The 12942-nt window shown below is 38.7% G+C and overlaps 1 protein-coding gene across 1 annotated transcript in view; it reads left to right on the top strand.

Moving 5' to 3' along the window:
- Window positions 1–12942, top strand: part of LOC309718021 (uncharacterized protein) — a gene marked incomplete at its 5' end in the record, with an annotated part of 31453 nt that overhangs the window by 17077 nt on the left and 1434 nt on the right. Inside the window, 9 exons of the mRNA XM_082552963.1 lie at window positions 780–833; window positions 916–969; window positions 3848–3901; window positions 7461–7532; window positions 8092–8127; window positions 10386–10430; window positions 10561–10593; window positions 11670–11816; window positions 12709–12885. Of these exons, the coding sequence (XP_082409089.1) occupies window positions 780–833; window positions 916–969; window positions 3848–3901; window positions 7461–7532; window positions 8092–8127; window positions 10386–10430; window positions 10561–10593; window positions 11670–11816; window positions 12709–12885 (672 nt within the window). The remainder of the gene's footprint in view (window positions 1–779; window positions 834–915; window positions 970–3847; window positions 3902–7460; window positions 7533–8091; window positions 8128–10385; window positions 10431–10560; window positions 10594–11669; window positions 11817–12708; window positions 12886–12942) is intronic.

Raw genomic sequence — 12942 nt, 5'->3', positions numbered from 1 at the left:
TATTGCACACCTTGTGCTTTTGGGCACTCCAGTGATGTTGCAGCTCTGAAATATGGCCAAACTGGTGGCAAGTGGCATCTTGGCAGCTGCACGCTTGACTTTTCTCAGTTCATGGGCAGTTATTTTGCGCCTTGGTTTTTCCACACGCTTCTTGCGACCCTGTTGACTATTTTGAATGAAACGCTTGATTGTTCGATGATCACGCTTCAGAAGCTTTGCAATTTTGTGACTGCTGCATCCCTCTGCAAGATATCTCACTATTTTTGACTTTTCTGAGCCTGTCAAGTCCTTCTTTTGACCCATTTTGCCAAAGGAAAGGAAGTTGCCTAATAATTATGCACACCTGATAGAGGGTGTTGATGTCATTAGACCACACCCCTTCTCATTACAGAGTTGCACATCACCTAATATGCTTAATTGGTAGTAGGCTTTCGAGCCTATACAGCTTGGAGTAAGACAACATGCATGAAGAGGATGATGTGGACAAAATACTCATTTGCCTAATAATTCTGCACTCCCTGTATGTGCATCTTCACCAGTAGTGTTTCTTTGTTTTTCTTCTATGTTTCTTCTTATGTATAGTATAGTAGAAAAAGTGCTATATAAGAACCAGTCCATTTCACATTTATCATCCTTTCAATATGCCTTTTGAGTTTTGTAGTTTTAGCAGTCATTAAAACTTTTCATTTTGGATGACGTTTTGCAATATATTAAAAAAATTTATAGACAATCTTTGCTTTTTGTCTGATTATATCCTTCTCTCCTTCGGTCTCTTTCAGGGGACTAAAGGTTACAGTGGCTTGCCAGGACGAGGTGGTGACCCTGGAGAAGATGTGAGTAGATTAGAAGTAAAAGAAAAACTGTGCACTTGTTTCTATGTCTACAACCATTGACTCCTACCTTTTGTTTCCACAGGGTCCTATAGGAGTCCCAGGGTTTATGGGAGAACCGGGGCCATTTGGTGCCAAGGTAACCACAGGCAGAACAAGGCTTTGTTGTAAACATCCAGTTCATGTTTCTAAGAAATTGCATGAACCTCAGTAGTCATTTCATTGGAGAACACAGAGCTACGACTTCAGAACATGTAATTCCTACATGAATAAAAACATTGCGCTCTATCTGCTCAAGTACCAAATAAGCAGAAATAATTTGGTTCAAATTGCAAACTTCTCATTTTGTCTGTGCCCCACTGTTTGGAGTAGACATCATAGTTATAAGTTAGTTTTTACTTCCTGGTATTTTCTGAGTCAGTGTCTCTTTGTTTTATACTAATTGCATAAATAGCAGAATTTTTTGTGAGTCATAAAACGAGTCTGGACTATTCAGTGTTGTCTAACTTACAAAACATGTTGCAGGGTCTCTGATTATTCCTCAAAATGACTCATGACATGACTCATTTTCCTGATGAAGTACTACGCAATTTCGTGAAAAACTAAACACATGTCAACAGATTTTAGAACTACCTTTAGCAGAAATAACCAGAATTAATGGTTTTCTGTATGACTAGAAGTCTCTCATATCGTTGTGTTCATGTACAGCATTCTTAAGGTCCACATCATTTCAGTCAGTTTCAAGTCCGGACTTTGACTGCACCATTGCAACACCTCAATTCTTTTCTTTTTCGTTCATTGTGTTGTAGAGTTACTGCTGTGCTAGGCAGCATTATCCTGTTTCATGATTGACATTTGACCAAGCTTTAGCTGCCAGACAGATGGTCTCACATGGTTGGGATTGAGGGTCGCGAATGCCAATAGGTTCAATCCGGTCTTTAAGTGATGATGTGATGAACCCTCCTTTCGGGCCCAAACTACCCTGCGTTTATTAAGGCTGTTGTGTTTTTAACATGTTTTAATGCTTTGTATCTTATCCTATCTTATCCTATTCTTATCAACAAGCCCTAAAAACTGTCAGTGATCACTGTTGGCCTCTCTCGGTTTTTATTACCGCTATTTATTTTAAAGCTCAGTTTTTAAAACCTTACGTTGTAACTACAGCCCAGCTAATAGAGCAATAAATTAATGATTAACCTCGCATTGTGGATGGATTATCTCAGTTTTTCTCTTGACTGAAGTTTGGTCCGTTTACATCATCCTGCCATGCAATTGCATTTGTCCCTAACAATCAGGATCCCTCACTATTGAGTGGAAAAAAGTTAGCGTTCATCCTCCAGCTTCACTGTGTTTATATTATGCTAACATAGCTGTGTCGCTAGTGTCGTAGCACATCATTATATACCAGCTAGCCCAACTTCAGCAACCCTACAAACATCACTGCTGTTTAGTATTTTGTCTTCATTTATGTTGGACGTGATAGCAGAGGTGTACGTCTTAATTTTTTTTCAGAAATCTCTAAGTCAGAACATGGTATATTATATTTAGACGGAAACTAGCAAGCTAACTTCTAACGCTGTTGAATTTAATAAATTCTGTTTTCATGGATGCCTGGATGTTAAACTTAATTGTTACACCTGGTAAAGCAGCCACACGGATCATATTATTACAGATGAAAGAATTTAGACAGTTTTTCAACTCTCAGTGATGCCGCAGTGATCGTTTGACTTAGGGACCTGCGGCAGAGTTTGGGCACAGACACGGCTAATGACGTCAGACTTAAAGACCGGATAAACTGGTCCACAGGGCAAGTACCGTTGTGGGGATGGACTCTCTTGAGGTGGTTTCAGAGAGGCGGCTGTACAAGACAAGGACAATGCTGGACAGTACCGCCCATACACTCCATGAAATCTTGGCCAGTAACAAGAGAGACACGGAGATTACCCCAATGCACTACTGAACGACGCAGGAAATCATTCCTGCCTGTGCATCTCTGTACAACTCATCCATGTAAAGCACAAGTACACACTGCAATAATTGTACACCCATTGTACATTCTCTACAAAAAACAAAACAAAGTACAGTGTGATAAGATGGGCACCTAAATGTCAACCATATATGTTTAATTTGTGTAATATACTGGAATATTTATAATTAGGGCTATTTATATCTATTAGAGTCATTTTGTTGTATTTTACGACTTTCATATATGGTATTATTTATTTAGTTTATTTTATAAGAACAATAACTAATGTATTCTGGTTCTGACTCTAGAATACTTTGGCATACACAGGAAATCATGTTCAATTCAATAATTTTGAAGTGCCCAGGCTCGAAAACAAGCTCAAATCATCACCCCTTTTTTTTTTTTTCTTATTGGACTGTCGTCAACTTTGACAGTTTGCTGAGGACTTTAGGATCTCAGATGTAGCTCTTGGGTTTTTTGCAGTTTCTTTGAGCACTGCATGGTATTGTGTTAATGCACACCTAAATGCTCCAGAAAAAATTTATGCTTTTTATAAATGTTCACACTTGCTGATGATCAGCTAATCAAGTGGATTTGATTTGGATTTCCGTAGTTAATTCCTATGGAAGCAGTAAATGTGTACCTTTTTTCAAAGGACTGTAAAATTCCAGTGAAAACCTTCTTTTTTTTCCTTTTTTTTTTTTACTGTAGTTCTGCAATACTGTGGCCTTAACAGCAACACACAGCTGTAGCATATACCCTGGACCACCAATGTTTCTTTCACCATATGACTCCTTTTGTAAAAGTCATTGGAAAAATAGATCCTAAAGCCACCTACTGTACCAGGAATTAGCCCCAAAGGTGGTTTCTATACACTGAATGGTGCTTAAATGTCAGGACAGGTTGTTGTTAACATGATACTGAAATGTGAACTGTGGAAGTTACAGTCATAAAACTTTATAGGTTATTGTCATCCAGACACAAACTGGGCTCTAGTGTCTATTTTGTGTTTTCTTCCTTTAACCTGTTATTACCTGCTCTTCCTTGGCAGGGGAGTAAAGGCGATGGTGGCATCAGAGGACCTCGAGGCAGAGTGGGCGCTGGGGTGAGTGAGTGGCGTCACAGTTATAATACAATGTGGGAAAGACAAATTGCAAAATTTAGATACCCATAACCACTTAAATGTCTTGAAACACCAATCATGAAAAACACATAAATTTTCAATTGATCACACTTAGGAAAGCCCAGTCAATTAACTCAAAAACTCACTTTCAGTTTTTCCTTTTTTCTCCCACAGTCCATTTCCGTGTTTGGTTCTTTTCCTTATTTACAAACATACAACAGCTCTTGTGACAATTCCCACAATAAATCACGCCCATTCCAGTTCTTCTTTTGTTCCCTTAAACTGGAGGATTTTCCCATGAGCAAAAGAGTTACTTTTGCACATGTGCACATGTGTTTTACTTACAGGCCAGTCCAGTCTTTCTAGTCCAGTGATCTCAGGTCCCTGCCTGTCACAAGTGGTTCTCAGACTTTTTCTGGAATGCCCCGCTGCAGGAGCTGAAATATAGTTTATTCCCAATGCCCCACAATTTTTTATCAATCATTAAATGTAAGAAAGGATCCAAAATGTACGCTATATGGACAAAAAAGACCACCTCTGAATTCAGGTATTTTTAGCCCCATTTCCACAAGGTGCACAAAATGTAGCACCAAGCCATGCAGTAATGGTTAAAAAAGAAGCCATTTTGCGAAAATCTTACCTTCTTGATATTCAGTGATAAATTTTAAGTGTTGTTATTGCTTAAGAACGGCAGCAATTCAGACATGGAGTGGAAGATCACTGTTCAAATTACAGAGCAGGGTTTCTGAATACTGAGGTGCATTGTGCGATAAATTAAAGTAAGAGTTCCAAACCCCCTCTGGCTTAAACAGTAGCACAAAAACTGAGCTTCATGATACGGACTTCGATGGCCAAGCAGTTCCTGTACATCTATTATGCAGCTGCCCCAGTGCTTTTGTCCATGTAATGTTAGTGAAATACAACAGGTAAGAATTATAAGAACATTGGCAACATTGTCTTAAGAACAACTTATTATTTTTAGAATGTCATGTTGCCAGTGCCAAAGTTTTCATTTGGGAAGGTGGGTGACAATCACTTAACAGAGGTGATGACTTACGACACCAGCTGTCATTCACCTACAGTCCAGTCTCGAGATCCCTCCCCAGGTGTTTCAACCGCAACTCGCACCTTGTCTGGGTGACCTCAAGAGCTCAAACTATGAGCTCTTGAGCTCGATGATGGAGTTGGGCAACATCTTACAAAGATTTCACACTTTCACACAACTCAGTGACCGAATGACCCAATGCTTTTTTCACTCCTTGACTCATGTGACATCTCAGATGATTATTAATGTGTCAACAACCCTGAAGACCACTTCCAGTTCCCACTGGAGGTTAATACTGCATACTGTGTTAATTCTAACCCGCTCCTGAATAACTTGGAAGTCGGGTTAGAATTGTGGAACAAAGTTCCCAATTGAAAAGATGGAGCATACCAACATGGCAGCACTGAATGTAAACAATAGTAAAACTGCAAACTTTTATTCTGTACTCCAACTCTTGTGTATTTTTCACTCATTAAATAAGTCCTATGCAGAGCAGTGATCAGGTTCTATCCACAAATGTGTTTTTTTAAGCATAAAGAATAAATATTATGCTTTATTTCTAGTGATACCTGAATGGCTCTAGCTTGCTGACAGTCAAAAGAAATTCTGTTTTTCTTGGAGCGCTCTAACTCTGGAGTGATGCCACTCCCGACTTCCAAGATATCTGGAATCTGGAATGCAGCATAAATCCCTGGAACTTTAAAACAGCCTCTTGGATGAGAGGAGAAACATCTTCACAAACCTAAAAAAGTCCACTTGGTTTCTTTTTAGGCACTCGAGACTACCATGTCCTGGATGACTAAGAACCTACACTGACAATCAGTAAACTAAATACATATAACCTTTCATCAAAAACAAAACACAAATCTTCATAGCCAGTTTGTAAAAGTAGTTTTCCCAATAACAGAAACAAATTACTGAGAAAGAACCCTATGACCACCTGGGTTATCTGGTCTGAGAAGCCAAAAAGTTACACATGGGTTTAAATTGAGTAATAGGGACAGACCCTTTGGTTATCGCGACATCTGCTGCTTCGTTGTTATTCATTGTCTTACCACTCTTTGGCCAGTCCCATGTAAATGTCAAACTAATGTTGTGTGAAATCTATGGTCTCTGTAGGCTTAGGGGAACTTTAGCAGTTGCATTTAGCCTTTATATGCCAGTGTTTTTTTTTTCTTTTTAATTTTCTGGGAGATACCAAAGGGAAGTGAAACATATTGCTAGACATAAACAAATTCATATCTGTTTTTATCCATGAAGATAATATGAATAATAGGGCTGCATTTTATTTAAGAAATAGAAATTGAAAGCAGAAAACGTCAAACAGTTACAGATGAATGCGGTGAGATTATTTATAATCCTGGGAAATATCAAACCTAACAAATTATTTACAAAAATATATTGAATCTGAGTACATTCAAGCTATTTACTGGATGCACAGAATAGATACTTAGCAGTGGACTGATTTTTTTTTTTTTTTTTTTTTTTAAATTCTTTCTCAGTTCAGCTGATCTAAGTTATGGAAACTGTCCATAGATCAGTGAATTGCAAGTCAGGGAAAATCCAGAAGTGGAAGTGAAGATAGCAGTTTTCATTAAAACATAACACTGTACAACTTTTAGCAGCTGTTCTACTGAATAAGTAAAGAATTTTCCCAAAGCTCAAATCAGCAGATTATTTTGGCATGAATCCAGTCAATGAAACCCATGTGACCTTAACAGTGAAACTATGAAAAGAGGATATCGCTAATAGTAAAAAAAACAAATAACAAACACACTGTTAGTTTGGATTATAGCTAATAGATCCAACAGGCAAACTTAATGTATTTTTATGTGTCTCTAATATACTTTAATCCAGAGTTACATATCTGGAACATTTGGAGAAGAGGTTGACAGAGAGATGAGAAGCTCAGTAAACTGGTGACTGACCATACAGTGCTTTTACATTTTTTCATTACAGTGGATTCTATCAGTTAAATCCTGAGTAATTATTTCAAAGTTGGTGTTCAGAGAACTTTTCAAAACCAAACATTGCTTTAAGCGCAGCATACCTGATATATACTTTGGCATATAGAAATGTAAGTGGTTGATGGATTTCCTTCAAATTCAGAGAAAACAACAAGTAACCCCAGCATAGACCCTTGTGGCACTCCACAAGATATTTATTCAGAGAAATGCAGATTTTTTCCCCCATTACTTGTTTTAGTCTTGACATGAATGTGATTTCAAAATGACTGAGTCAGTTTCAGTAAGACTGTTGATTATTCTGATGAAAGTCTTTTGACTGATTATTGTAATGTAAATAATATCGTTAAGTGACCAATTGTTTGATTTTCATATCTCATCATCGTCTATTCAAAGTTACCGTATAGGCAATAGCTTAAGATTTCTTTAGCTGTTTTTAATATAATTGTAAAAACAGCAGAAATGAAAGATAAAATATTTGCTCAGCGCAAGCCTATTTAATTTTCAGTTGCTTTTTTTATTTGTTCAACAGGGAGCCCAAGGAGAACAAGGAGATGCTGGAATACCAGGAAAACCAGGAGCAAAGGGCCTCCAAGGCCCAAAAGTGTGTGCACGCAATACTCTGTGTTCAACATCTTCAAGGATTTCTCTCTTCTATCTTTCAGTCTTTTAAGAAATATTAAACATTGCATTGTTTTTGCTGCACCAAAAACCTCCTTACACTTGATTTTGTCAGCAAATTACCACAGTTGCCAGTAGTTTGTTTTGAAGACACCAACCTGTCTGCAAACACTTGCCAACTACTCAAAAGAGCAGTAGTGAAACTTGAAAAAAGTGCCACCAAAAGTCAGCAAATAGTGAGTTTTTGCAGACAGTTCTGTGTCTTCCACGCAGTCTCCTAGTGACCAAAACAATGGGTGGTTACCAGGCGGTTTTGCAGTCAGGATTACTGTATTAGCAACTTGTAATAAACTAATAAAAACAGTTATAGTTTAAATATTAACTTAAGTATTGTGCTAATCATTCTATTTGTGTTAGTTTAGTGTTTAGTCATTCTTCCAAATGTCTTCCACACATTTTGATAATTTTCAGAACTGACCAACAGACCTTTAATATCAAGATATATTATTTAGTTGTGTGTTTAATTGATTTTTTTTTAACAGGGGCCAAAAGGTGAGACGGGACCTGATGGGGAGAAGGTGAGTTCTTTAACTATACAGTCAAACTGCATTACAAAAGTAAAATAAAATAAAGGTATAGCGACTGTAACTTGTGACCTTTTGTATGCCTAAAAGACCAGACACACTTTCACTTGTAAACAAAACAAAACATAACACATTAGCTACCAGAGAGTGCTGACTCAAAATTCAAATTCAGTTCAGGCTTTGATGAAAACTCTGAGTCAGTGAAAACAGACAAACAATCTTTTGTCAGTTGTATGGTCAGAATAAGTAGCTAGTTAAATACTTTCCTATTTACAATCGCTTTCATGTGTCTGTGTGTGGACGGAGGTGCGGTTTGAATAGCTAAGTTGGGGAGTTCCCTTGTCTGTGTTGTCAGAGTTTTGTTGTGTTTGACATGAACTTTGTTGGGTATTATTTAGTGTCAAGGCTCAGGGGCTGCTAGTGTTTGTGTGTGTGCTTAAGGCTTAAGGCTTTCTTTTATCTCATGGGTGTAGCAGTTTCTCATTTATGTTGGAGTAGAATAAACGGAGGAAAAAACTACCATAGCAGTAAAACCACATGTCTTAATATTGTTGAGATCTAATTCAAAATGAAAGTTGGAAGGTTGTCGCTCCACTCGTAAATTTGGCTGAAAGTTAAAAATACTTTTCCTTTTCAACACATCTGCAAACTACTCAGTCCCCCACCAGATTAACACCCTCTTCCTATGAGGCAGCAACTATAGCACCACCATGATGTCCTCAGAGTAGAGCTGCTGCTCCTCCAGATTAAAAGGAGCCAGTTGAGGTGGTTCGGGCATCTGACTAGGATGCCTCCTGGGTGAGGTCTTCTGGGCATGTCCCACCGGGAGGATGCCCCGAGGCAGACCAAGGACACGCTGGAGAGATTATATCTCTCGGCTGGCCTGGGAACGCCTTGGTGTTCCCTCAGATAAGCTAGAGGAGGTGGCTGGGGAGAGGGAGGTCTGGGCTTCTCTGCTTAACTGCTGACATCTTGTGATGGTTGTAGAAACATGATCAAAATTTCTTAGTTGGCACTTTTTATTTCTTTATTTAATATTTGGTATTAAGTTGGCAGCAGCATAAAGAAGGTCGGGGAAGGGGGGCACAGACGTATCAGCATGGGGCCTATCAGTCCATCTTAATCATTTTTATCCTTCATGTTACCAGCATATTAAACATAAACAGAATACAGACTAAAGAGTAATTTACTGCAAGAAGCAAAAATAATAGCAAACTAATGCTATCATTTTTCTGTAAATCAAATTTACCTACAGGTATAAATAAAGTAACCTTGAACCTTGATGTCCAAGATCTGTCCTGAGACCTCCTCCAGGACATGCCTTCGGAGACATCCAGTAGGCTTCCTGCCCTAATCACTTCAGCTGGCTCCTTTTGATGTGAAGGAATACCAGCTGTACTTTGAGTTCCTCCCGAATGGCCAAGCTCAGAACCCTCACTCTGAGCATGAGCATAAACATGCTTTGGACAAAGTTGTGCTGCAGTCTTATTCTTTCAGTTACTACACTGAGGTGGTGGCTCAGATGAGGGTGGAGATGTAGAATGAGCCATAAACTGAAAGCTTCACTTTCAACCCCAGCTCTCTCTTCACCACAGCAGAACAGTGCAGTATCTGTGTTACAGCAGATGCCTCACCAATCAGTCTCCCAGTCTCTTGCTCTTTTCTTCCCTCACTCATGAAGCAGATACATAAACTCTTTGGGCAGCAACTTATCCTTAAACCCAGACAAATTTCACTCCACACTTTTCTTGTGGAGAACCATGGCCTCAGACTTGGAGATGATAATTCTCAATGTTTTATAGTCAGATGCAAACCACCCCAGTGCAAGCTGAAGGTTACCACCTGCAGAAAGCAGAGATGATATCCTGACACCACTGAACTGGGTCTCTAAAACATTAGTATTTTTAGAAAGTACTACTCAAAATAGAAAATAATGGTGTCACATCATTTGGAACAAATTGACTGAAGTCTTAAAAAAATGGGAACAACAGGAAAAAAGTTATTCTGCAGGAGTCTGCGAGGACCCCTGTCAGTAGGATGTGGGTAAAGACATTGTTTCTGAAAATGTCTCCTGACCTGATTAAACGCAGAAGGGAATTACCCACCATTGAGTGGTGTTTTGTTATTCCTGCTTGTCCTGTTAGTTCTGTTATTGGTGACTCAAGAAATAAAGCACCTGCTGCTGGTTATATTTTATATCCTCTGCCAATCATAACAACTTCCTCTTTCATCATATTTACTTTCCCCTGCAGGGTGCAGCAGGGAAGAAGGGCACGAAAGGCGAGAAAGGACAGAAGGTGATTTTACCTGTTTACAGTTAGATAAAGAAACATCTTCCTACAAACCGTACTCTCCATTTCATTTCCCCTTTCCACCCCCGCTGGGATTTACTCACTGAGTTTGTTCCTTTTTCGTTTTACCTTTCAGGGAAGCGTAGGAGACCGTGGAGACAGAGGACAGGTGCATACTTGATTTACATTTCTTGTTTTTACTCTGTCATAGAAATACATGCACATGATGCAGCGTGAGTTTCTGAATCCATAAAAAAAACCATTTCATGCCTTTCCTTATTATACTGATTCCAAGTTGTTATCGGTTTTAGTAGAATATCCTACATATATCAGGCAAAAATCAGAACACATTACTCCATATGTAAAAGAAATATATAAATAATTTAAAACCATGAACATTAAACAGGGCTAATCGGTCTGGATAGCCTTCAGAGTTTTAAGGTCATCCTAAAGGAGTTGCATGTCATTGAACTCAGGTCAGGCCAGTCATTTCTTTCCCACACTAACATCAGAAAACCCACTTTTTAGGGAACAGGCTTTATACACAAGGGTATTGTCATGTTAAAGCTGAAAAAGGCAAAGTTATACAGGGACTGGTGTGGAGTACTGCACCAATAAGCTTAGAAGGAGATAAAGTTAATACTGAGTACAACTGAGTTAAGTTTGTTGGTTCAGTCATCCACAACAGCCCCAGTTAGTCACATAGCCCTTTGGGAAAACTGACAGTCCAGCCCTGCTCCAGTATTGTCCTTTGCTTCAGTGCAGCATGAAGTTTGTTCTAAACTATGAAACAACAACTTTCAGAATAAACATACAAACAGGCATCCAGTGTAACATTGTTTCAAAAGACATTCTGATGCTGCAGCTTTATCACTTGTCTCAAAGCAGAGGTATCTACATTAGCATCTGTTCTTCGTAGCTGGCAGAACTGTTTATGATTTCTCCACACTGTCTGCCAGGTTAACAGCTGACAGTTGACCCGAAGCTTATGTTATTATGATGGGATTTCAAGACAAAACATTCAAATTTTTTTATCATCATCACACATTTTCAAAATCCCTTCACTTCACTTCCCCGTTGCCCATGCTGTAATCTGTGTAAACATATAATTTGCAAAAACTCAGACAACTAACTAAAAATTAGTCATACTAATTACGCTTTTTGGGGTATAAACAGTAATCTGTTGTAGTGTAAAAGTACTCACATGCCTCTTTCTTCTTCATTTGAAACATCTTCTTTTGACAGCGTGGGCCTAAGGGAGCTGTTGGTCCCATTGGGGCTCCAGGCCCGGTTGGACCTCCTGGCATCCCAGGGGTCAGAGGACAACGTGGTCCAGCCGGGGACCCAGGTCTTAAGGGTCGAGCTGGACCTAAAGGAGTGCAAGGTCCATCTGTGAGTAACATCTGCATGGGAGAATGCATGGATTTTTGAATTAACCAAATTGAACATTGAAACAATATTCATTTGTAACCATTGTGAACACCAGTTCATCAGTGTTAATACTTGAAGGTTCATGTTTGCTGTTTTTCACCACTAAATAAATAAAATAAATTGTCCAAAATAAAGACAATGTTGGATAACACCTCCCACCCACTCCATGACATGCTGGTCTGTCTTGTTAATGTTGTTTATAATGGAGCACTGTAACAAAAAAATAATTTCCCCCAGGGATCAATAAAGTATTCTGATTCTGATTAAACTGAAAAATCCCTGTTTTCAACTTAAGTTAAACTTGAAACACACTCAGTGTGTTCTAAATAATATCTACTGCCTTATTTAAAAGAGGAACTAAAAGTATCGCTGAAACTTATTTCCCTGACGTCATTTCCTTCCTGGTTCCATTATTTTCACTTCAGTTAGTCATTTTGAAAAGTCCAAATGTTATATGAAAATATTATTGGCTTATATTATTTTAGCTTTTATACATCTCACAAACAGAAGGCTGATAATATCACAGAAAAAATTACTGTTGGATAAATCACAATAACGTGTCTTCTTAAGAGCTGGGCCTCAGTCTACTAAAATCATTAATAATTAGAATGAATTCCCATTATTAATTAATGTGCACAATATTTTCGTGACTAACTTATCATTCATTTTGTATCTTAGACGTCAGAGAAACTTCCAACACCTCTAGTGATCAGCATCAGATGTCTGATTTTGTCTGAACCTGACCAGTTTATTATTTCGTTCACACTTAAAGAGTAAGATGATAGCTTCTTACTGTAACGCTGGAGTTTTGCAGCATTGATGCAGAGAATTTGAATTGTTTGTTGTCCTGCAGGGTCCTGGGCTTACTGATAAGCAGGTCTTGCAGCTCTGCAGAGGTGTTGTTACAGCTCAGATCTCTCAGTATGCTTCCTCCATCAGAGCCAAGTGCTCTCAGGGCTGTCCCATCAACAACCGGACACTCATTGGGCCCCCAGGAGCTCAAGGGCCACCAGGGCCACCAGGCAAAGCTGCAAGTCCCTCTTCAGTCTTTTTATTATTTATTATTTATTTGTCATTTTAATAGCTG

Source organism: Aulonocara stuartgranti, assembly GCF_965226115.1.
Source record: "Aulonocara stuartgranti genome assembly, chromosome: 11".
Classification (NCBI taxonomy): domain Eukaryota; kingdom Metazoa; phylum Chordata; class Actinopteri; order Cichliformes; family Cichlidae; genus Aulonocara; species Aulonocara stuartgranti.
This window is presented reverse-complemented; position numbering and strand designations above follow the sequence as displayed.